The sequence below is a fragment of the Corvus moneduloides genome, chromosome 3 (assembly GCF_009650955.1).
Source record: "Corvus moneduloides isolate bCorMon1 chromosome 3, bCorMon1.pri, whole genome shotgun sequence".
Taxonomy (NCBI): domain Eukaryota; kingdom Metazoa; phylum Chordata; class Aves; order Passeriformes; family Corvidae; genus Corvus; species Corvus moneduloides.
In genome coordinates, this window is record NC_045478.1 from 32,476,859 (window position 1) to 32,501,758 (window position 24,900).

Here is a 24,900-nt window from a genome sequence, read left to right on the forward strand (position 1 = left end):
ACAAAACCTAAACATCATCTGTGGTTTCTAGTCCCTCGTGCCCTTCACACCAAGGGAAAATGCTGTAAATAGCCACAAAGCCACCTCATTAATTCCTTTTAAGTGTCCCCTTACACTCTCCTTTGCCATACTAGCAGCAGTCCTCGGCTGAGACTTACCACCTCTCATGCTGGCAGATAGAGTTTCTCGATACGCTCCCTCTCCTGGTACATTCTGGCTGCATGCTTAAATGTCCCACTCTTCAGGGAAGGAATTAACTTCTGAAAAGTTCATGGGAGATGTGGCACTAGCCTTGATTCAATGGCAATACTTGATGCTGTAAGTCAGTCTTAAGCTTCAGGTGAAGTACGCTTCTGAGGTCTGAAGAGATGGAGTCTTTGTGAGCCAAGATGAGGTAAGGGTCTAAACAAAATAATAGGATCTCTGAGCCTGATGGGATGCATGCCAGGGGTATTTCACTTCAAAGAGTGCCAAAAAAGTAAAGAGTCAGAATGAAGCACGTTTCTGACCTCCGAGGAAAAAGTACTAGGAAGTCTAGACAGACATATTAACTATATGTTAGTTCAGCAATATAGTATTCATCCTGTCGCCAGCTTGTAGTTCAGCTGTTGCAGGGCAGAGACTGCCATTAATGCTGAACTCTCCAGGGTTTGTGCCCCTACTCCTAACAAATCAGACCTATCTAGGCCCACCAGCTGCAAGCCAGTGCATCAGCTGGAGTCTGAGTGCCAAGAAAGCTGCCTGCCAGCCTGCTTCTTCTGAGGGTGGCATGAAGGGGCTCTATCCCTGCAGTTCCAGTGCCATGTCTCTGAGGAAACCCTTCATGCTGCCAGATATCCACTAAGCTACTGATCTGCAAATTGCCACTTGCAGCTTCTGGGGTAAGAACTCTTCCAGAATTTCAGGTGTGCTTCCAGGATTTGGCCATAATCAAGCTGCAGGAAGTCTGTAGACTTAGCAGGGTGGTCTGAGGACATGAGGCTGTGCAAGAAACATGTGAGCTAAATCATGACTATGCCTGAAGATATTCAGCTGGTGTACTGCTTCTCTGGGGATATTCTCTGTGGTAGCTGCACCTCTGTAGGAGCTGTTGCCTCTACAGAAACACTTAAGCAGAGAACTACTCATGCTAGGGTGCACTATTATAGAATGAAAAAACAGTTTCAAAGAAACTCTTATAGTTAAATTAAGTTGTAGCAGATGCAATGCCTGCCCTTCCCTGAAAGGCAAGTACATTTTGTTAATGTGAATTATAACCTAAACCAATATACTCTATATATATGCATGCATGTCCATACATTACATCTCTTCTACAGGTTTGCTTCAGTACAGCTACATTAACTAAGTTATGGTGGTGAGTACTTATTAATACTGAGACAGCTTTAGTATAATCTCTGTGATTTCCTTGGGCCTCTCTTCATTATCATCAATACTTTTCTGGTTTGTGATACTTCTGAGTCTGAGGAAAATTCTCCTAGGACAGCTGATCCTGCCAACTCTCACTACACAAATGGATTTACCTTTCCTTTGACAACAATCTCTGGCCCTCAGAAAGAAGTTATTTTATTTTGAAGTCCAATAGCTTTGACTTCTGGTTTCCTGATTTTTCCTCTGTGGTACAGCCACTAGATTGAAAACAATGTGGGTTTTTAAATCAAAGTATGAAGAATATAGATTCCCTAACATGAAGTAAGAAAGCCAGCAACAATCCTTTCCAAGGAACTGAAATTTGTATTTGTTGTCTCCTTGCTGACCAAGGCTTTTCTTTAATACCAGTCTCTCATCAGCCTACCTATGTGCTATAGTACCATCAGTTAAAAGACAAAGGTCTGTATGTGTCTTTTAACCCCACTCCATGGCAGAGTATAAGGAGCTATTTACTCTGACATCCATTTTGTTAGTTTCTACCAGGAGCAGCTGGCAGATTTCTCTGGGGTTTTCTTCAGAGCATCTGGCTTGGGTCAGGTTGCTATAAAAAATTTATCAAACATCCTTTACAGGGCTGGTTTGAGCTTTTTTAAAATAAGGAAATCTCATCTATCTCCAGTCTTACAAAGGTTTTTTTTTCCCCATTCTGTCAACACAGAAGATATATTAAGCATTGTGTTTAATGAGATATTGAACATCTCTTTGTTCTGAGTGTATACTGGAGCAGGCTGTGCTTAGAAAACACATCACTTGGGTTTATTTTATTCTGTGGTTGGAGTAAAAGTTGTTATGTTGTGATAAAATATGTATTTCTTTGTTTTGGAAAGCAATAAAATGGACTAGACTCTAGGCTACATGTCAACTAATACTGGAATGCAGCAAGACAGGCTGGGCAACTGCGTAACCCAGATGAAATGTGGGGCTAATTATGAGGATGACTATTTAAGGGAAAAAGAAAAGCCAAATAGGAAGAACATAAGAACTACCTGACTGATTCAAAACAAATGTCTCTCTGTCTCTAAAAGTGATCATAAGTTCACATTTAGGGAAAAATAAGAATCACATAAATATATATGTTTTTTACCTTTAATAGTCTTCCAGCTTCTTACAGTTTTAACCTTAGATTTTCCAACTCTTATAGTTTGTTTATTTAGCAACTCTTTATGAAGCATTCTTCCAAGTACTTCTTGCCCTGAACTTACATAAACTTCTTCCATTACTATATGTTCTGCAAGGATTTCCACAGGTCTGGGACTCAAAGTGTGAGGAACTACCATCCCAAACTTCGTTTGATGATGCCTAATATTCCTGGAAGGGACAGTGGATAGCTGATCTTTATCCATTTCAGTCTTGCTACTTACAATTTTGTAGATCTCTGTCACATTCCCACAAATCATACTTTTTTTGCAGCATTCCAGCCCACCTAATCATTCATTGTATAGAAGCCATTCTTTACTATTTGATTGTCCAAAATGTCCTTCTCTGGATCTTTTTTAAGCTTTAACGTATCCTTTCTTAAACAAGGAGACCAAAATTGCAGATGGTATTCAAAGTACAAGAAGCATGCATTAATCCATTGTTTTCTGTCTTGTTCTTTACTCCTTTCCTAATAGTTCCTAGCATTTGATTTATTTTTTTGATTGCTGCTGAGCACTGAGGTAGTGCTTTCTTGGAACTATTTATCCTAACCTTGAAGACTCTCTCTTCTGAGTGGTAATGGTCAGGTCAAAGTCCACTATTTGATATATGAAGCTAAGATTGTTTTTCACCACAGCATTTCACAAAATGTTTTATTGCTCTGTCATGAAGCCATTTTACTCCTCTGTCATGAAGCTTCATAAGATATTTCAGCAGTTGTATCCTCAGCCCGAGTTCCAATTACATTGATAACTGTATCATCAGAAAACCTTGGAATCTCATTGCTCATCCCCTTTTCCAGGTCATTCAGGCTTATGTGGGTCCCAGCACAAAGTTCTGTCAAACCCTCTTCTTTTACTGAGAATTTCGACTGTTAGTTCCTATTTTATTTTACTTATAGCTGTGTTTGTTCAGCTTGAAGAGAAGGGTAAAGGGAAATCACATTGCTTTGTTTGGCTTTTTCAGATGACATTATAGAGAACACAGAGGTGAACTCATAGGTTCACACTGAAAGGAGAAGAGGTGACAGACATGAGTTGCTTCAAGGGAAATTCTGACTAGAAAAAAGGAAGACTTTTTTCACACTGCACCAAGACACCCAAAGAGCTTGTGGGATTGCTATCCTTCAGAATATCCAAAGTTTGACTGTTCATGACCCCAAGACATCTTTTTTAAGCTGTTAGCAGGCATTACTTTGAGCAGGTTGTTGGACAATATGATCTCCAGAAGTCCATTCGAACCTAAATTATTAAGGTTTCTATGACTTTAAGACAGAATTTTCCATCTTCTCCTATGATTGTTCAGTGTCCTTTCTTGGAGGATATTGTGACAGTCTTTTGGAAATCCCAGTAAACTATATCAACAGGATCACACAGAACCTCATACTTATTAGTCACATCAGAGAACTCCAAGAGGATTACAAGGCATGTTTTCTCTTTTCAAGATCATAATCATCATCAGGTGTGGATGGAATGAATACACAGTGCCATTAGTAATTAATCTATTGCTTTAATTTTTTAGGTGTATACCACCCAGCCCTGGTGTTTGCTACTTTTCATGGTATTTCTTTGAATCATAATCCCTTTCAAAGTTGCTTCAATTTTCAGACAAATGGTTCACTGAGTTCTCCTTAAAAAAATGAGGCCTGTGTTGTAATCTCCTGTCTTTTCTATAATGAATCTGGATGCTAACAATCTATTTAGCTTCTCTCTGTGGTCTTACCCTTCTGACTGCTCCTTTTCTACTCCAGTTAAGGAAGTGCTACAAAATGTTTGCCAGACATTTTTCTCTTGATGTCTTAAGAGAAGAATGTAGTATTAATTTTAGCTCTTTTAGGAAAGTAGTCTGATTCTTTTTTGATCTGCTTGATTATATTTTCACATTTCATCTACCCAAATTTATGCTCCTTTTATTTTTAATTTTTTTTTTTAAATACAACTTTACACTTTTAAATTATGCTTTCTGAATTCTAAGAATGTGGCTTAGCTTATTTCATCTTCCTTCTGCCAGTTTCCAAGCCTCTTCTAATATACAGTAAGCAATGCTATTGTGCTTCCACTCTGGTCTTCTCCAGCCTCTAAACCACCTGTAGCCTAATTCTTTATTGCCTAATGGATGGCACAACTGTGGTGAAGATTTTATCTTCTGCTTTTTTGTGTCATGGATGCTGGATCTGAGTTACAATTATCTCTAGAATTGTGCTTCCAGAGGAAAGTTTGGAACAGATCTTTGTCACTATCTTGTCAAGGGCTTCATTTCCTCTTGTGGGGTTGCTAGCCAGCTGATCCAGGAAAGAATAATTGACAATTTCATCTACAGTTTATGACCCTGAGGTGAGGTTTCTCTCTTCTACACAGTAATTGAAGTGTCTTTTTGTCCTTAGCAACTCTCTGACTTTAGAATCATAGAGTCATTAAGATTCTAGAAGATCTCTAAGGTCATCAGAGTCCAACTGTTAACTCAGCACTGCTATGGACACAACTAAATGATATCCCCAAGTGTCATATCCACTTCTGAACACTTCCAGGGATGGTGATTCCATCACTTCCCTGGGCAGCTTATTCCAGTGCCTGGCCACCCTTTCAATGATGAAGTTTTTCCTAATGTCCAATCTGAACCTCCCATTGCACAACTTGAGGCCCTTTCATCTCATCCTGTCCCCTGCTACTTGGGAGAAGAGGCTGACCCCCACCTGGCTACCAGCCTCCTTTCACACATTTGTAGAGAGCGATAAGGTCTCCCCCGAGCCTTCTCCTCTCCAGGCTAAACAGCCCCAGCTCCCTTGGCTGCTCCTCATAGGACTTGTGCTCCAGACCCTTCCCCAGCTCTGTTGCCTTTCTCTGGAAACACTCTGGCACCTCAATATCCTTCCTGAACTGAGGGGCCCAGAACACAGGACTTGAGGTGTGGCCTCACCAGTGCTGAGTACAGAGGGACAATCACTGCCCTGGTCCTGCTGGCCACACTGTTGCTGATATTGGCCTTCTTGGCCATTGGCCTTCTTGGCCACCTGGGCACACACTGGCTCATGCTCAGCTGGCTTCTTACAGCTTAGTTCAGCCTAGCTCTTGGCTGGAAGGCTGATAGTGTTGACCCCATTCTATAGCCTCCCTCTTTGGGTCTGGCATTTCAATCCGGCTTCTGTGCTACTTTTTAAGGTGGTCAGTTTGTTAATTCAGTTTGCTTCTAAGCTCTAACTAAACATAGAATTGTACTGTAGCAATTACATGGTACACTTTTTTCATCTCATTATATTTTGTACACTAGGATCACAGCATGCCACTGGCTGTTTTTGTTCCATCAGGAAAAAGTAAGGAACTAAACCAGTTGTAAATTGGTAGTTGTTCAGTCATATCATCAGTAGTTTTGGTACAATTCCTTTGCTTTCAGACTGCAGCAGAGTTTATGCTGTCGTGTTCTGACCCTGGAGCCTGCTACTCTCACTCTACGATTACCAACATCTGAGTTCCATCTTCTGTTTCTCTACTACTCTGCTGAGACCTGAATGCTTTCACCTTCATTGCAAAATCATTAATTCTACTCCATTTTCCTCATCCTGATAATCTTCTGTTCTGGCACTTTGATTTCATTTTTAGCCCAAAAGGTAACAATATTGACTGTAACTGAAGACATTCTGCTACTTGTAAAAATCTTCTCTCTAATTAACCTTCAGCACAAAAAGTGTTTCAACACATACAATTCTATTTGAAACATAAATCTACACTTACACAGATATTCCTTTCCATGTTGAATCCCAAGTATTGACAAGACATCACAGAGCTCTCTTTTAGGAGTTCAGCACATAATTTCATACACCCTGAGATGTGGAGAAAACCTAGCTAGAGTTTCATCTTTGCTTTCAGCATTTCAGCTTTTAAAGGTGACTTGCAAAGTAATCGATGAATATAATTCTTTGACAACAAAATAACTATTGGGACCAATGGGAAGTAGTTTTTGGAACATAATCTCCAGGCATCAGTGAATTACTTACTTCAAACTTCTTTCTGTGTTTTTCATTTATGAAGCACAGCACTTCATATAAACTGTTATATTGTATTGTTTGAATGATGAAACAAGATTATTTAGGGCAAGGCATTTGATGGGGACACACTGATTTAGGTGCCATCGTTCTGAATTTCCTCCCTCTTCACAGTTTGGTACTTCCTTATGCATTAAAAATATATATTTAGCTAAAGACTCAGAACAAATAGAGAGGATTATATATACAAGAGAAAAGATATTTAACACATAAATAAGAAGCAGCTTTTTGGTAACAAAAATAACATTTTTGAAAGAGAAAAGGTAACAGCTGGTTTACGGATCAATATTGAAAGAAATACTTTAAATCACCTGTTTAAGATCACATGTTTTACTCTGCAGTATGGTGGACTGCTAGTCTTTGTTGTGACTCAGATTACAGCAACTGAAGAAATACTAAGGGAAGTGACTACATAGATTATTCAACTTGATTGTAAGAGCACCCTAGGATGTGGAATGCAAATGAATAGTAAGACCACAGGAACTGGATGTGACCCTTTGCAATTTCCTTCTCACTTCCAGTGACTCACTTGATGACTTGGATAATGGCACTTACTCAGTCCCTGCCTCAGCTTCCCCAGCTAAAAAGATGGTACAACTGGCTGAGAGCGGGGTTATGCCTGACGTGATTTTTTTTCCTTTTTTTTCAGGGTACTGAATTGGAACAGAAAAAAATCAAAATTATTTGCAAAACAAACATTCCCCAAAATGTTGCTTTGGAATTATCACAGCTTTGATTTTCATGCTTTCTCTGTGCCTCTTAAACTGAAGTGTTTGACTTCTTAAATACAATATATGTGTGACATCTTTTTCATCCGTGGCTGTTCTTTCAAGAATTCAGTATAGTATAAAGCTCAAACAAAATGAATCAAAATTAAGAAGTTCTACACCACAGAAATAAAACGTTTTTTCTCCAGTTGAACAATGCAGTTGATACTGACACATTCCTGACAAATGCTTTCATTTTGATGAAGCTACATTTTGTTTGAAGTCATTAACTCAGTATGCATATTGGTTTTATGACATCTGGTTGTTCTTGCCTCTCATCTGACATCTTCTTTCACAGGTAATAATTATTTTTCTGTCTGTCTTTCCTTCTATTTTCCAAAACTGCTTTACTCCTCTTACAAATATCCTCTTTTTTCCACATATTTCAAACGCTCTTTTTTTTTTCCTCATGTTGTCTGGCTGATTAAAATAATGAAGTTAAGTTCAAAGCAACTGTTTCCAGGCTCTGCTTAGCGTGAATTTTGCTATTTCTTTTTGAATGTAAAAGGGCTTGTGTGCCTTAAAGTTTGTTCATCTCTTCTGATGATATCCATTGGATAATTACAGATACTTTCTCCTACAGACTTTGCCCCACTACTTTTTAAGGCAAACTGTTCCATCAGGACCCCATTTTAGTGCCCATTTTAGTACTAACACTGATCTTTACAGTATCTTGCAATTTGTGAATAGAGATGGATGAGATTACAATAAGGCTGCAATAGATTGTATGACTGAACTTGCCCTAGCACATCCTCCACTGTATGAACAGCTTTGGAACATGACACCATTCTCCCTCACTGCAATCCTCTTACCTGCTGCTTTCTTACAGCCGGTCAAGAGAATCAGATGTTTACTGCCAATTAGGCTTGATAAAACTGCAGGATTCTCTTGTATTCTCTCAACAATAGTATTTCTGAGTTGCTGGCAGCTTCTGGAGGGCTTGTGGCTACATGTATAGCAGGAGACCTCAGTGTACTTTAGCACTTTGTTTATTTGCTGGTTTAGGTCATTTAGGTCTCACCTTTACTGCACTATCTACCTCAGTCATAGCATAAAACATTCAAGATTTTATTGAAGATTTTCTTTTGGAGAAAAAATAATGTTAAGATACTTCAATTGGCAGTAAATAGATTTTTTATTATTATTATTATTATTATTATTATTATATTAGACATGTCCACCAAAAAAACTGGAGCAACAATAAAATTCTTATCCCAAAAAGATATGGTCTACAATTACAGAAGATGTTGTGCTATTTCAATGCTTGAACTGAAAATTTTCCAACTTTTCCAACTTCCAGATTGCTGACAAAAAGTACTAGGCTTCTGTTTGTACTGTCTGAGCTCTAACACTTCTCAGCCTTTCTGAAATATATAAAAAAGATATTATAAATGTAGGGTCTTTCTATGCAATGGCCATATGCAGAGTTCCTCTGAACTAAATGGGGTTGGATCTGTCTACACTATCAGCTTTACACAATAGGTTCAGAAGAGAAACAAAAAGCAGATGTTGGTTTTTTAGGATGGAGGGTGGTGTCAGTTATATCACTTTTCAACTTTCTTTTAGTTAAAGGGGAAAAAGTGGAAACTGATTTTAGTATCTTGGAAAATTATGTTGAACTTAAAACCTTGTTAGTGTTTCTGAGTTAAAAAATCATTATTTAACAAACACATTTGGAAAGTAGTCTGACTTAAATAAAAATCAGCTCATAATGGATTCAAATCAGATAGCAGTTTGCAAACGCACTGGTGCACCTAAAAGGGTCTGATTTGGAGCTGCACATACAGAAACATCTTATTGGGGAGGAGGAAGGTGACAGTTCCTGTTTATGCATTTTTGGCAAGCTGCACCTGAAGGATGGGATGATTTTCTGGAAACTGTCATGCCAGAAATACACAGCTAAACAGGAGAGAACTGAGAAGAGCAAAGGGAATAATTAGAGACCTATGGGGGTGGGACAGGGTTTCTAGTCTATTTCCTTAAGAAAACCAAGCTATGCAATTGCACTGCTTTTCTGCCAGTACTCCAGCAATAACATTTGAATCTCTTGACCAATTCGAAAGAAGCATGACAAAAAAGGAGAGGAGAGGTTTAAAAACACTGAGCTGCTGTGAGTTTTACAAAGATCAGCAACCAGATAGAGGAGACTCAGATTTGTGTGCCAGTAAAGAACAGGTGAAAGTGTCAACTCAGCTGCATTATTTTACACTGGAGAATCAAAGCTGTCATCCAAAAGCAGGCTCCATAAGGTTTGCTGTCAATGGAACTGCTTGTTTGTTGTTTAGAGGTAGGGGCATTTATTGCTTGCCTTTTTTTTTTTTTTCCTTTTTATAAAATATATTTAAAAGAAGCCCAAGACTTCTGCCTGAGACAATTTTTAAAATGTTCATCGCTGCAGGATATTGTCACTCATGATAAAGTTATGCATAATATCAGACCTTGTCCAGAACAGGGCCTGAAATTCCTACCTGAAATGAAATCCCTTTGTTCCAGTGTTTTCTTTCTGCCTTGGAAAGGACTGTTCCCCTTTCTTCTCATGCTAGAGCTAGCTCTGACCTTCTTCTCTCTCTTAAAGTACTGTGGTACTACCAAACTTAAAGAAATTAAAAGTCATGAGTCAGATGCCAAAAAAAACCTCTGCTCTTGAAAATTATGATTTGTTGATACGATATTTTACTTTGAATTTGTATTCTTTGAAATTTTAAAAATCCTTCAACTTCTTGAGAGAGAGAGGTCTCAGTGTCCCACTTTCATTAACTTATCGTGAGAAATTACTTTGAGCCCTTGATGCTACACGATATTTCATCCTTCATGGCTGTCCTTTAAATGGCAAACCCACTGAGACTGAAAACTCCTCCACAGCTTTCACTATCTCCACTCTTCCATCAGTCTGAGAAAGAGCACCACTCTTGTAGGCAAGGAACCTACAGGAAAACCCTCTGAATTGCTTGTTTCTTCTTTCAGTTTGCCTTATGCAAGGAAACAGACAACCATGATTGCTTACAGCTAGTGAAAAGGGAGTATTGGTGGAAATGAGAAATTTAGAATGTGGCCTTTGGTCAATACAGAAGGAAGATACAGGGGAGAAGGAAGGTTCCTAAGATTGAGAGTAGGTGTAGAACCATAAAGAAATATGCATTTTTCATGCATAGGGCATATGTTATGATGCCCTATGCATGACAACAAGTGAACATTCGTTGTTACCAACTGAGAAGAAAAGGTTATGGATTCCATCATAATAATTGGCTTTTCAAGTTTAGGAAAGTAATTTACCTGATATGTTACAATAGCTATATTGATATTCCATTTCTAGATTTCACAGCAATCTTCTCTAGACAGGACTTCAGAGAAATTGGTTTAATAGGATACCTGTCAGTGACAAGACTTCGGCTGTTACTAAGCAAAGGTAATTCTTACTAACCAGGCAATGAAATTCTCTTCAAGGCTCTCATGTATCATTACAACTTTGGGATATAATATATTGAACTAGACTAGGCTTCCCACACACTGTTGATTGGACAACAGTATCAGATATTTCATGATTACAAAACAAATGTGTGCAAATCAGAAAACAACCACTAAAGGCTGGACATACTGACAATAAGAGCTCAGTCTCTTCATGTAGACCTGTCAAAAAATGAGGTGACTTTTGTGGTTTCTTCTTTATTTCTCTCTAGTAAATTCTACTGCTTTTGTAGAAAAACAATACAAAATCATTTGCTGTGTCTAGGATTTTGCAGACATTGGGAAAAATGTTGCCAAAAGCCTGAAAGAGGTGAACCTTCCCATCTGCTCAGCACTGTTAAAGCCACACCTGGAGTGACAATTCTAATTCATGGCTCCCTGGCACAAGAAAGACATGGACATAGAACAGCTGGTCAAGTGAAGGGCAAGGAAGATAGTTTAGGAATTGGAGCATGTCATATGAGGAAAGGCTGAGAGATGGAACTAGTTAGCCTAGAGAACAAAAGGCTCAGAGGCATCTTACAGATGTGAATAAATATCTGATGGGAGGGTGTAAGCAAGATTGAGTCAGGCTCTTTTCAACGGTGCCCAGTGACAGAGGAAGCAATCGGCAGAAACTGAAAGGGGTCTGAACATGAGAAAACACTTTTTCACTGTGCAGGTGACTAAGCACTGGCACAGGTAGCCCAGAGAGGCTGTGGAGTCCCCATCCTTGGAGAGTCTCAAAGCCATCTGGATGCGGTCCTTAGCAACCTGCTCTAGCTGACCCTGACTGACCAGGTTGGCTGGACCAGATGTCCTCCAGTGGTGCCTTCCAACCTGAATGTTTCTGTGATTATGTGCTTTTCAGCAAAACAGTTTTAGTCACAGTATTGGCTTGGTGCAAGTCCACACTCCAACTTTCATAACTTTTTAAACCTGTATTCTGCAAGAGTTTCCAGCTTTCCCTTTTAATTTATAAGAAACTATATATAAAAACCTATACTCTTTGTATTCATTTTGTATTTTCCACAGAGCAGTAGGAATTCACATGCTTGACCCAGTATAAAGCAATTAACACAAATACAGGATAGATATAAGTAACTGTGTCAGTAATTATTAAGCAGAAAGGTGAGTAGGATAATTTAACCTCATGTAATATTTTGTTCATAAAATTATCTTGGAGACACTTGGATCTTATGGTCTTAGACCTTTTGTATTTTGGTTAGTTTGGGCTTAAAGCTGCAGTTCTTGAACACTAAGGCCATTGCTCTAGTGAATGAAGTTACTTGAGCTTCATCCTTTACTTGGAATATGCTGGTCCACCCAAATTATCTGAAGGATTGAGTATGGACTACCTATGGATACCTCTAACAATGTAATCGTGATGTCTATTATTACCATTCCAGTCATGTTTTAGTTATTTCTGATACTAAACATATGGTGGTACCTCACCTTCTTCTTACCATCTTTTTTCAGACTTGCTTCCTTTAGTTTTGAAGTGGCTGCCTGTTGTTAATGAATGGATAAATTCTTCAGCACCAGCCTGTTACATGAAGGCTATCTCCCCTGCCGGTCACAGATGGCAGGAAGTGATTTTATTGATTTGTTAGTACTTAGCTAGAAGGATTACATCTAGCAGTAATAATGTGGCCAGGCTCTGGGACAAATCACAACACAAGTTAGTGGAGGGTCTGTGTCTTAAACTGAGTGTAACATTATTATATTTACCAGCTTTTCATAGTGCTTTGCTTATTAACACCATTGTAATCTCTTCTGAGCCATCTGTCGGTCATTCAAGTTTCCGTTTCCTTCGTGTGCTGGAAAAGTTGGGAGACTTCTGTTTCTGAACTGAACTCAGACATTATCCTATAAAAGTTCTAGTGGTAACCATAGTGCTTATTATGTTTTTTTTCTTTATAATTTGTGTTATCAAATTGTGTCCTGCAGAAAATCTCTTGGGGGAATACAGGCAGATGGCCTCAGTAATTCCTCTCAGATTCAAAGGGTCATGAAGGTTCATGGCTTTCAGAATTTGTGAGAGGTATTAGTATAGCTGGGAGAAATCTGGTCCCTCTCCCTATTCCAAACTTGGCAAGTTTGGCAGAAAGAAGCATTGAACACTGCCAGCATAGATTTTTTTTTTCCCCCCCCTTTGGTTCGTGCTCATCAGACAATCTCTGTAGAAACCAGAGCTGTTTCCATGCTGTGACCTCAGCAGAAGCACGACTGAGAGGTCTTAAGTGTCAGCATGTGTTAGTGGTAGCTCCCATTTTACTTGAAAGTTCAGTTTTCTCTGTATTTTAGCTTTGCATTTCTAAGTAGCCTGAATGATTTCATTCACTGACAGGCACATGTGTGAGCAGAGGATACTTCAGAGCTATAGGCAGGAGCTTTTGGCCAGTGGATTACATGCAGATGTTTTCCTGTAGAGAAGCACTGCAGCATTCATTACCAGCTCCCCAAAATGAAGTTACTCAGAGCTGGTAGACCAGAAATTGGCAGGGAAGCCATCTCGCTCTGGACATAACATTTTGTTTCACTGTGCTCTAGCTCCTTAGTTGAGCAGTTGGCACTGTGACATGTTTCGTGGTCAGTTTTAGTGGGTCACAGTAGTTTGAAAACGGGTCTGATAAATAAGAGCACTTGTTACCCGCGTGGGAGGTGTGTGTGGATCATGGCATGGGTGGCACTAATGGGGTTTAAGAAGCGTATGAAGAAAGTGCTGAAGCGTGGGACCCTCAGGAACGGACGGTCGAGCGGTGACAGCGCTGGCTAAAGGCAAGGGGGCTGCACCTGGGGCCAGCACGGCTCACGCCCGAGGGAGTGGCAGCAGCACTGGGAGCCCAAGGCTTCCCGGCGCCCCAGGCAGCCCCCAGCAAACCCGCACCCTCCCACGGGTGGCCCTGCTTCGGGCGAGCCGGCTGCCCTGGCGGGAACCCGGGCAAGCACCTGCGGTCAGGAAATCTGGAGGAGGACGTGAGGAGAGCGGCGGAGCCGGAGCCAGGCGCCGCGGCCGTGTGACCGCCGGACGAGCCCGGGGGGCGGCGGGGAGGGAGAGGCGCGGCCGGCCCGGGTGCCCGGCGCGGGCAGGGGCAGAGGCAGCGGCGCCGCGCCTCGGACTCCGCCTCACCGGCACCGAGCTCCCCTCCCTCCCTCGCTCCCTCCCTCCCTCCTCCAGCGCCAGGCTCGCAGCGGCGGAGCATCGCGGCGGCGGCGGCAGCGGCAGCACCCGCCCTTCCCGGCCGGCCGGCGGCGCGCACCGCCCCCCCACTCCCGCACGCAGCCCGCCGGCGGCGATCCGGAGCCCTCCGCGCCACCGCACCTCCGCCCCGCACGCCCACCGCCGGGAGGATGGGCTGCGGGCGGCGGCGCGGCAGCCCCTGAGCTCCCCGAAGCCGCGGAAACAAAAGGAGCGAGCAGCGGCAGCACCGGGCCGGGGTGGATGCAAGCAACCATGAAAGGCTGGGTCTCCGCCTCCTCCGCTGCTGCCAGAGAGCTGCCGGCTGCCGCTGCTCGGAGGACTACCCTGTGAAGGGGGCGGAGGAGAGGCTGGCTGGGTTCGCCGTGCAAAGGTAGAAGGTGTAAGGGAGAGGCGGAAAGAAAATGTCTTCTTCGGTGGGGCCCCGCGGCCCTCGCCCGCCCACGGTGCCCCCCCCGATGCAGGAGCTGCCCGACCTGAGCCACCTAACAGAGGAGGAGAGGAACATCATCATGGCAGTGATGGACCGGCAGAAAGAGGAGGAAGAAAAAGAAGAGGCCATGCTCAAGTAAGCAGACGCCAGTCATTCATTCATTCAGGCACTCATTCATGCACCGATCGCCGGCGGGCGGAGCGGGCGCTGCCACAGCGGGAGCCGGCCGGTGCCAGGAGCCGGCCGGCTTCGCCCTGCTCGGCGGGGCTGGAGCCGCTGAGCCCCGGTCCCGCTCCGCTCCCGGCCCGTAACTTCCTCCTCCCCCACCCCGGGCAGCTCCTCCCGAGGCAGCACCACCGGCGGAGCCCGGCACGGCGGGACGGAGCGGGACGGCGGCCCTCCCCGCCCCGAGGGAGCCGGCAGCGCAGGGCAGGCGGAAACCCCGACATGGGGGTGAGGGGCGAGGTGGGATTCCTTTGGGGTCCCCAAAACCCCGCCTCTGCCAGGAGGGGCCGCTGGGTGGGGTTTCCCTCCGTGCGGGAGCCTCCGCGGCTGCCGTGCTGCCCCCGCCTGGCTCGGCCACCGCTGCCGCCCGCCGCGGGGCTGGGGCGGCTGCCCCCGCCCGGCACACCCCCGGAGCCCCGCTCCGCCCGCCCGTGCCGCCGGCCCCAGGGTGGGCAGCCATGGGCAGCAGCGCTCTGCAGGGCAGCAGGGCCTTCGTAATTAGGAAATAGATCGAATTAGTCGCGCTGCTCATTCCAGCGGGCGGGCGGGCGTGCGTGCGTGGTGGCGGGACGGCGGGGGAGTGGGTTTATCCCGCTGCCGGCGGCACGGGGAGGGGTGCGGGGAACGCGGGGTGTGGGTAGGTGCCATGTTTGGAAACCGGATCCCCACAGCCTCTTTTGAACCTTTTCCCTCACCCCCTCGTCCCTGCGAAACACCGCATGTGATCACATTTTTTAGCCTCCTCCGTCAGTCGGAGGCTTCAAACGTAACGTTGCTGAATCGCCTACTGCAAGTGATGAGAATAAACAGATTGGAGTCGTGGCCTGTGGAGGAGAATCACGGTTTCTCGTCTTCTGACAGCCCGTCAGGCCTGTTCGCTCCGGGCGGGAGGTGGTGGGAGAGGTGACTGGAACAGTGTGAGCCTCTGACGCCACGCAGACCCTCCGTGCCACAGGAGGTGTATCCTTACCTCACTGTCGCCTGCTTGCGTGCACCTGTGCTCGGAGGGGATGCGCTGAAGGTGTGACGTGGTCTGGGTGTTTCTTTTGGCTGCATGGGAAATACCCACTTGAGCGATGCAGGTGCCAGCTCTTCCCCACGGCTGGAGACCAAACCCCCGCAGGCTCCCGACTTCGGCCCCGTGCGCTGTGCGTGGTGAAGCTGGGACAGCGTTTTAGTACATTTAGTACTGTCCCTTCCTATTCGTTCTTGACTCTGAATTTTTGCAGGGGCTACTAGAGATCATTGCAATGGTCGGTACTGAGGCCCAGCTGCCAGTGCTGTGCTGGCGAGGAGCTGTCCGGGACTGTGGTGCTTGGATCTCAGTTCAAGACGAAGAGTTCAGTTTGCTGTTGCAGTTCATTGTGCTTGGGGTGTGGCTACCCTTGGAGGTGGGGTGGTTAGAATGAGAAATGTTCTGTGAAAATGCGTTGTGTTAGTCACCGTGAGGAAACGTGAGTGAAGGATCCCTCCTCAGTTTCTATTCATCAGAAAAAAATTAAATAAAGGAGTAGCTCAAAGCCTCTAAACTATATGTATCCTTCTGTTCCTTGTCCTCCAGCACAGCTACTTCTCTACAAATATTTAGCTTTTATTCTGTGAAGAAGATTACTGGTTCTGTGATGATGTTGTAGAGGAATACTATAAATCTTACAGTCACTGTGAGAATGAGAATGAACTTCCCTTGATAGAGATGGTATTTTCTCAGCCCTATTCTTGTTAACATTGGGTAGAGAATAAATTTTCCTCCTTTTTTCACTCCCCCCCCCCTTTTTTTTTTTTTTTCTTTCTTTTGCATTCGTGTTTCTGAATTCTGGACTGATATTTCCTTTTCTGTAAGATTATGGGAATCTTCAGCAGTTTCACTAAATGAACTTAGAACACTTTAAATATAAATTTTAGAAAAGGGCAAAAATAGTGCTTTGTCAATTCAGCTGGAAATTACTTTGTATTATCTTCAAAGTTTTGTGATAGCCAAATTTAAAAGTTTATTTTCCTACAAAAGTTCTTTAAAATAATAAGAATAGCAGTCTAGGCTCTCCACTGGCCTAAGAAATTGTGATTTTAAATAGATTTCTGTCTTTGTTTAAAGAGCCAGAAATTAAGGGAAAATGCATTGGAAAACTTAAAAACCTGTATACTTGCTTTAGCTATATCATTAGTTTGTAAAAATCAGGTCACAGCAAATAGTTTTCTTATGGGTTATGATTCAACTCATAGAGAGAGCCACTAGATTTTCTGAGATCATCTGCCTTTTCTGTATGCTGAACACTTACTTTCGTTTTGGGATAAGAGTTTGACACACCTTTCCATGGAGCAACTCTTTTAAGACTGGAATTTTGACAAGAATTTACTTCCATAACTTTATAAAGGTTTGTTACAAATATACAGTGGTGCTATCAGATGACACAGCTATATTATAAAAGTCACATATAATCACCACCCCTTCGTATTATCTTTGTTAAAAGATTTTCTGATTATCCAAATGTCTCAACAAAACTGCCACCAGTTTTCATTAAAACCACCTGGTGGAGAAATGTTTCCATCTGTAACACCCACATGCAAATCTGTAATTTTCCCTGAAAGTGAAGCTGAGAATCAATCTGCAAACTAGGCTACCTTCAATCCTGGGCTGATCAGAGGCCGGATATGTGCTGTCTCATGAATCATAAGGGCTAAAAAGGGTGCAGTATTTCTCTCCTGTTCTGGATGTCCTGATAGCAATGAAAGTTTCTAAAACAGTACTTGTAATTTTCCTTTCCAGCACTCCTCATAGCAGAAAACCATAGGAAGAAATATTGGTTAAATGACTGTATTCTTCACACAGAGATCGTAAAACTGGGGATCCAGGGGAATTTGAAGTGCTTCTCTGAGTAGACTATATGGATTTCAGGAGAAGCGAAAGCACTTAGGGTCATTGGTAAAGAGGCTGTGTCCCTCTCCTCTGGCTCTGTACCTTTCTGTCTTCCTGATTCCTGTTTCTAACTCTGAGCTAAAAGCCTTCTTGTAAACCCTCTCTGCCAGTTCATGCTGACATCAGCACGTACTGCAGCGTGCCAGCCTGCGAACAGGGCGCTGTTACAGGGCACAGGACTATGGACACTGAGCTCTTTTCACTGCTTGCACTGGAGAATTACAAATGCATCCTTCGATTTGAGACCACCTGCTCGTTGCTTTCCAGGAACTTGCCCAATCTCAATTTTTTGGTCTGCTGATTTTCCTTCAGCAGTGTGGGGCTAACAGAGCTTGTCACCCCCTTAGGATAAAGACATACATCTTATACTGGCCAGTGTGGCTTCCTTTTTCTAGGTACACCTGGTCAGTGGCAGGGACCTTTTCTTCCCCACACCCTTCTGATACCAGATTTCACACTGCTGTGGGTGGTGTTTGTGGAAGGGGCACACCTTGCTATCCTATGACTTGTTGAATATGTTGGAGTAATGTGTTGAGGAGTTTGGGCTTTTGTGAAGATTCCTTCTTTTGCGTCTCTTATGGACAGGTGTACCTTGGCTTTAGGAACACTTTGCCATTAATGGATTGCCTTGAAATTGTCTTCACATCCAAAGGCAGGTTCTGTATTCCTTCTGTAATGGGGACAGTGTCACTAGGTATTCCTGAGACCATATCCATGCCTTCATTCAGTGAACTGGTCCCAGTCTGTTGTATGGCACTGAAGACTCAAATCCACGTAAACACTTTGATGCTTGCCAGGCACTACGTAGAAACTGAAGCTTTTGAGTGCAGCCCCATGGTCTGGGAGTAGGAAGCAGCTCCTCCATCTCATCTTGGAGCTTCAGAGCTTTGTGTTTTGTTCCTCTGTGGCTAGGAGAGCATCCCCTTCCTGTTTGCCACACCTTTGAAAGCTGCATGGAGAGCAGTCTGTTGAGTAGGTGGGGCTTTACCATGGTATACTCAACTCTCATCCGCTCTTGTTTCCCTGTTTCATACCGACTTTGCCAGATTTTCTGCATATCTCTGAAGACTATGGCCTCTATCATCTCTTTTAATGGTACTTGGCTTTAGACACCCAAGCTTTTGCTGTTCTTGTATGAGTAAATGTTTGCATAGGACAGTAGTAAAATGGCCTCCTCTGCAGACTCATTCACATCGGAGGCATTTTTTCCTGTTTTACTTGGTAGATACTCCTGTAGCTGGAAGGGAAGAGTTTCATGTTGAGTGGCTGATGTCTAGCCCGAAGTCCAGATGTTGCCCAACAGGTGACTGATGTGACTAAAAAATTGTGAAGAAACCTGAAAGGGTAAGTTTTCAATGAGACTGAAGAGAGAAACAAACCATCACTTGCAAAAGTGTGTGTGTGTGTGTGTAAAATTAAAAGAAAAATTAGTTTAAAAGTTTGAAGTGCACATTTAAACCCTAGGTAGCCTGAGACAATATATTGCTTGTGGGTAGAAAGTACCTTGAACTGAAAAAAACACAGTTATATAAAGCAAACTTCAATCACAGAGAAATCACAGAATTATATGTATGTGTGTACTTAAGATGAAGTTTGCTTATATGTAGTTGCGTGCCTTATCTCATTGGGTTAGGTAAGTACTAAGTGGAAACTATGGCAGCTGAGAACACAGCTAGTTGAGTTCCAGTTCTATTCAAATTTTGGCCAGTAATTAGGAGGTGGTTCCTAGTTACCATGGCATTCATTTGCTGGAGCAAACTTAAGTGGGGTAAAAGCTCTTACTAAGCTTCTGATGGGACATAAGAAGGCTGTGCATTGTTGGCTGAGGTAGTGGCAATACTAGGAAAGTTAACTCAGACACGGGAGGTGCTTTGTAGTTTTGGAACTAATTGAGTAGCTTCAGTAGAGAGGGTAGCAGGTACTTGAAACCTTCTCATCTTAAAAGTTATCTCAAGATTTTTAATGGCAGTTAATAATTAGGGAGAATTTGATGCTAACACCCTATTTTGACCACCTAGTATGGTACACAAACATGATTTTAATAGAACTCAGGTCCCTAGAATCAGTAGGGATATTGCAGCTGCTCATGTTTCAGGTCTGCCAAATCCTGGTCACTTGCAGTTGGTGAGAATATCTGTTTTAGGGTTTGCAAAGTAACCTCTCTGTAATTTCGTTGGGGCACCTGGAAGCTTCCAGCCTTGACTACTGCGTAACTGAAGATTAACCAACTGACCAGGAGGCTTGTGCTCTCAGCCAGTTTCCTGGAGACAATGTGTTTCCTTCTCCCTTTCTAGCACTTGGCCCACACCTAACATTGTCAGGAAACATTCAATACTGCTCAAAGCACAGTGGCAGCTGCTGCCATCCTCATTGTGTATAGTACTTACGGGCAACATGAGGAAGTTCGGTTCCAAGACCTTCTTAGCCTGTATGCTGTAAATCCCCTGATCATAATTGCCCTTCCGTAAACAGTAGGGAAGGAAGAGGTAGGATCATTCTTCCTCCTTTCTGTTGAAACTGGGCCACTTTGCAGAAATAAAATTGAGAGTCAAGAGGCTATCTTGAGGAAGTCTGTCTTTATCTTATCTTTAGAATAAAGGGTCGAAAGCCTATCTTTAATCCCACTGAGAAACAATGGAGGAGAGTTCTGGGAACTGGTTGCGCATTTGGCACCAAGGAATTAAAGGATAAAATAGATAAACAATACCAAGACTCTCTCCTCTGAATCAGAATCCCTCTTATTTATTCTTTCCATGGCTTCATGAATCTCGCTTTCTCTACAGTGGAGCAGGAGGAATGGAGGCTTCTGCTTGAGAGCCTTTATTTCTTCCTTTGTACTTAAACGAGTTTGGAACCACCATGTTTCAGACCCTATGGTGGTGCGGGGAGCAGAGTGCAGGTTGCTTGCTGTGTGCATGGGTATTTAAGATCCTGGAATCACCCAGAAGGACTGTTCGAATATTTGCCTTGCACCTCTTCCTGGCAGTGCCAACTCTAAACCTGACACTTGAGTGTACAAATCCATGGTGAAATGATTTTACTTCTGGAGGTTGTGTAGTACAACCCCCTACTCAGACCAGGGCCACCTGCAGCAGGTAGCCCAGGACCAAGTTCCGGTAGCTTTGGAGTATCTCCAAGGATGGAACTCCACAACCTCTCTGGACAGTCTTTTCCTGTCAGCTTCCCTCACAGTAAAAAGTGTTCCCTGTCATTCAGATGGAACTTCCTATGTTTCGGTTTGTGTTCGTTGCTTCTGGTCCAGTCTCTGGGCACCTCTGGGAAGAGTTTGACTCTGTCTTCTTTAGTCCTCCTCCCTAAGGATTGACACACGTTAGAATCCTTCTGGGTCTTCTTTCCCCCCTTCTTCTTGGGGCTGAACAGTCCCCACTCTCTCAGCCATTCCTCATGTCATGTGCTCCCGTCCCTTTCTGTATTTATGGCTCCTTGCTGCACTGGCTCCAGCATGTCTTTCTTATATCAAGGACCCCAGAAGCAGATTTATCATCCAGACGTGGCAGAGATCAAAGATCACCACTTTCAATCTACTGGTGATGTTTTTCCAGTGCAGCCCAGGATGGCTTTGGCCTTCTTTGCTGCAAGCCTATGTTGCTGGCTCACGTTCAGCTTGGTGTTGACCAGGAATTCTCAGTTGCTTCTCTGCAGAGCTTCTTTCCAGCTTCTTTCCAGCTGGTTGGCCCCCTGGAATTATTCTCCTTGTGTGCGACTTTGCGTGCCCTTATGCTGAATGTTTTCAGGCTTACCAGAGAGACCAGTATCTAAACATTTTCTCAAATCACTCAGGGAAAGGATTGCTTTGGTTACTGCTCCTCACCCCTTCCTCTTTACTGCCCAAGGCCTTTGCTCAGAGAGGAAGAGAGAGAATTGAACAGTGCAGAAACTGTTGTGGCCTTTTGGCCAATGGAAGCATCAGAAAGAATTTAACAACATTTGAAGCTTCAAGTTTTCATCAGTCTGAGAGGGCAGGTATGGCCATAAATGTGTTTTGATAAAGGAGACAACTTGTGGTGACCTCTGAATTGCAAGGAGTGTTTTCATGCCTTTCAGGGTATTTCAGAGAATTGATAGTGATTTTTTCACTTGGAGGTGGACTGGGTAGTCTAAGGAGACTGAAGAGTCAAAACAAATTCACAGTTGGACAGTGACCTAGCAAGGCAATTATGAGACAGTCATTGACTGATCTACTGGGCAGCCATCTCACTGCCGAGGAGGAGCAGGAGACTGTCAGCAGACAATAGCAGATTGATAGGCATTTCTTAAAAGCTGCAGAAGAACGGGAGGTGATAGGAGATGACAGACAGTAATAAACATCCCTACCACTTTTTAGACACAGGCTTCAGATCAGTGTGTGTTGAGCTTTTGGAATGTCTGAAGTGCAAGCTGTTGTCCAGAGCTCTTTTCTGGCCCCAGTTTAAGTGGTTTTATTGGAATGCACAGGGCATTATTTCTGCGCATGCGTCTTCCCACATGATTCTCCATTTGATACAGGAATCTGCCAAAGCTTCATTGCCGGCTTTGTCTGACATTGCACTAATACTTTCTAACTAAGAAGTCTGTCTTTCTTCAAATTCATGGGCATTATCTGTGCCCTGCAGAAGGGTGAAGACAAAGACTGGTGAAAGAACATGATCTCTGGGCAGGAACTTCTCAAAGTACAGAATTGTTATAAACCTTATCTTAAAAGGAATTATGCAGAAGAGGCTTCTTTTTAGAGGGAGAGGGTACCATCCTGTTGTTTATTTTTCTGGAAAATAGCAGAGGGAGAACAACATTACAAAAGATTTGAAATTCTCAGTCTTGTCAATACCCTTTTATTTCTGAAGACTCATATGAAGAATTTTTTTGCATCCTTGGATAAGAGAGCAGCTAACAAAGATGTAGCATGCTTCCTTCATCAAGCAGTTACTAAGCATTTTAAGGCTTGAACTTAATGCCTTAAGAAAAGGCTGTTTAAAAATACTGTTGCCCTTGTATTCAAGCTTGTTGAAATGCAGGCATTATTGAAGGTGGAAAATGACAAAACTGAAATTCTGTTTTGGGTTGCCCATAGTTAGAGCCAATTATAATTTATAGCTTGATTTACCTTCTCCTTTTGTTGGGGTTTTAAGAGGTCTATGCTCTACCCACTGGTGGCTGCTGCATTTGTCTACTCCCCTGGGCCTATCAGTTTTAATTAATAGATGTTAGCATGCAATTATGTTTTGGGGGAAAAAGCTTGCATGCCTATAGTCTGACTTCAGTTCCCAGCAGTGATAAAACACATTAAAAAATCTTATGTCATCAGTTACAAACACAGACTAGTTTTATTCTGCTTTTTAGAAATACTTACATAAATTTACAATTACTGCAATGATTTACACCCCACCAGATTAACACCTCTGTATGATTTACCTCAGTCAGATCCAGGTATTAGATCTGTAAGGATGCAGATACCTTATCAGATCTCTACATCTGTCAGGAATTAAGATTTTTTTATCCCGTATTTTATACTTCACAGATACAGTAAAATATTATGCAATGTTTATAGTGTAGCTTAGTTTGGGAATCTAGACAGTAAATGTTAGTCAGACTTACTTTTGATAAACAACAAGCAGCAGAAAAGAGTACCATTATGAGTTTGATTTAATGGTTTCTTAGATAAGACAATTGATAGGATAGAGTTGTAATTCTTTGTACTTAGAACTGAAGTAATCATCCTCAAAATTTGATTGCATGTCAGATACTTACATCCAGAGAGAGTTTTAAACAAGAAAACCATGTTCCAAATATATTTTCTGGCACTGTTACAGAGGCAAGAAGAGCTAGTTCCAATTTTCAGAATAATAACACACACAAAACCATTCATACACTTGCCACTTCAGAGGCATGAAGAGACATGGCATGATGAATAGCTGTTTCCAGACAGTTCTAGATTGAATTAGAACACCTGCTTAGGTACTAATTCCTGAGTTTCTTCACATCAGCTGTGTCTCATTTTCAGTGTCTTTGTACACTTTGCACGCTTTGCCTTTGGTGATACTATCGAAGATAAGGGAATGTATCTTATCTGTATATGGACATTTTTCAGATATCGGTAATAAAAATGTAGTGTTTGAAATCTCCTGATGTTTTCGTCTGTCTTTCTTGTATTAAGGCCTTCTGGAATCACTGAAGATCAGTTTATGCCCTGAGGGTTGCTTTTTGATGAGGGATGAACCTAGCAGATAGAGCTACACATTTTAGTGATAAAAGTGGTGGATTTAGAAAATTAACTGTTTCAAGTTTTGAGGAGCTGAGGTGTAACCAAAAAGTAATTTTCTGTGTATTTTGGGCTTTAGATAAACACTAAGTTCTAGTAAATTTCTAAAATGGTTGTTTAAATGCCTTGCATCAAAATACAGTTATTTACTTTAAGATCCTTAATTGAGAGTTATTTTTTTGAACTTAATTATATGAAATGTATTAGGACATTGCTCATGAGTGGAGCACAGCCCAACCAGACTATTTTAGTGTAAGTACTATTATATTACAGGGAAAAAGGGTACTACTCTTTTAGCAAGAAGCAGAGCACTCTTATTTGTTCTGAAAATTGCTAATGGAAGTCTTCACACGCTTGAATGACCTAAGCGTGAATTGTCTTCTCAAGTGTTTCTCTAGGTTACCAATACTGCATACTCTGAATTGATCAAAGTATTTATGTATCCAAAACTCTGTCTACATCTTATGCAAGCAGGTCTAATAAAAGATGCTACATTTTTTTCGAACCTTGTTTGGACTGTGAGCCTAGTGAGCATTAAAAATTTTGTAGCAATTACTCATGAAGATTTTGTCTGCGTTTTTGTAAAATAAATCTTAAAGTCTGAATATACTGGGAAGCCTTCTCATCTTTTTTCTTTGCACAGTTTCTTTAGCACTTGCATGTTCTAAGAAAGCAGAGTATTTTTTCATTTATATTCATTATTCTCTATGTTTTTAATTAGCCTTTTATATGAAGTTATGTTCAAAGTAAAGTCATTGCACTTTCGCTTATTTGTAGTATTAACTTCAGAATCATTTTGACATTTGGCATCAGGAGACTAAATTTTGTACTGATTAAATGATATTGCACAGATGTAGATGAAAAAATATGAAATCTTGAGCAGTAAAAGGACATGAAAAATCTATGAGTATTTTAGTTACTTTAAGTGATAAGTCTCCTTAGTACTGTTACTTATTGCAGAAAGTTTGACAGTGCCTGACAAACTTCAGCTCTACAGTTTGATGTTTTGCTGGTCGTGTGTTTTTAGCTACAGAAGTAGAGCGGGAAGGCAGCTG

The 24,900-nt window shown here is 42.4% G+C and overlaps 1 protein-coding gene across 48 annotated transcripts in view; it reads left to right on the forward strand.

The window, feature by feature from the left end:
• Positions 1–14,077: 14,077 nt before the first annotated feature.
• The window catches only part of RIMS1 (regulating synaptic membrane exocytosis 1), a 316,131-nt gene continuing 305,308 nt past the window's right edge, over positions 14,078–24,900 (forward strand). For 21 of the 48 annotated variants that reach the window (XM_032104804.1, XM_032104809.1, XM_032104789.1 and 18 more), the window contains exon 1: positions 14,085–14,585. In XM_032104804.1, coding sequence (XP_031960695.1) covers positions 14,422–14,585 — 164 coding nt within the window. In that variant the 5' untranslated portion in view covers positions 14,085–14,421. Of the gene's footprint in view, positions 14,586–24,900 lie in introns of all 48 variants that reach the window. The other 27 variants (XM_032104778.1, XM_032104781.1, XM_032104797.1 and 24 more) reach the window with 3 other exon arrangements.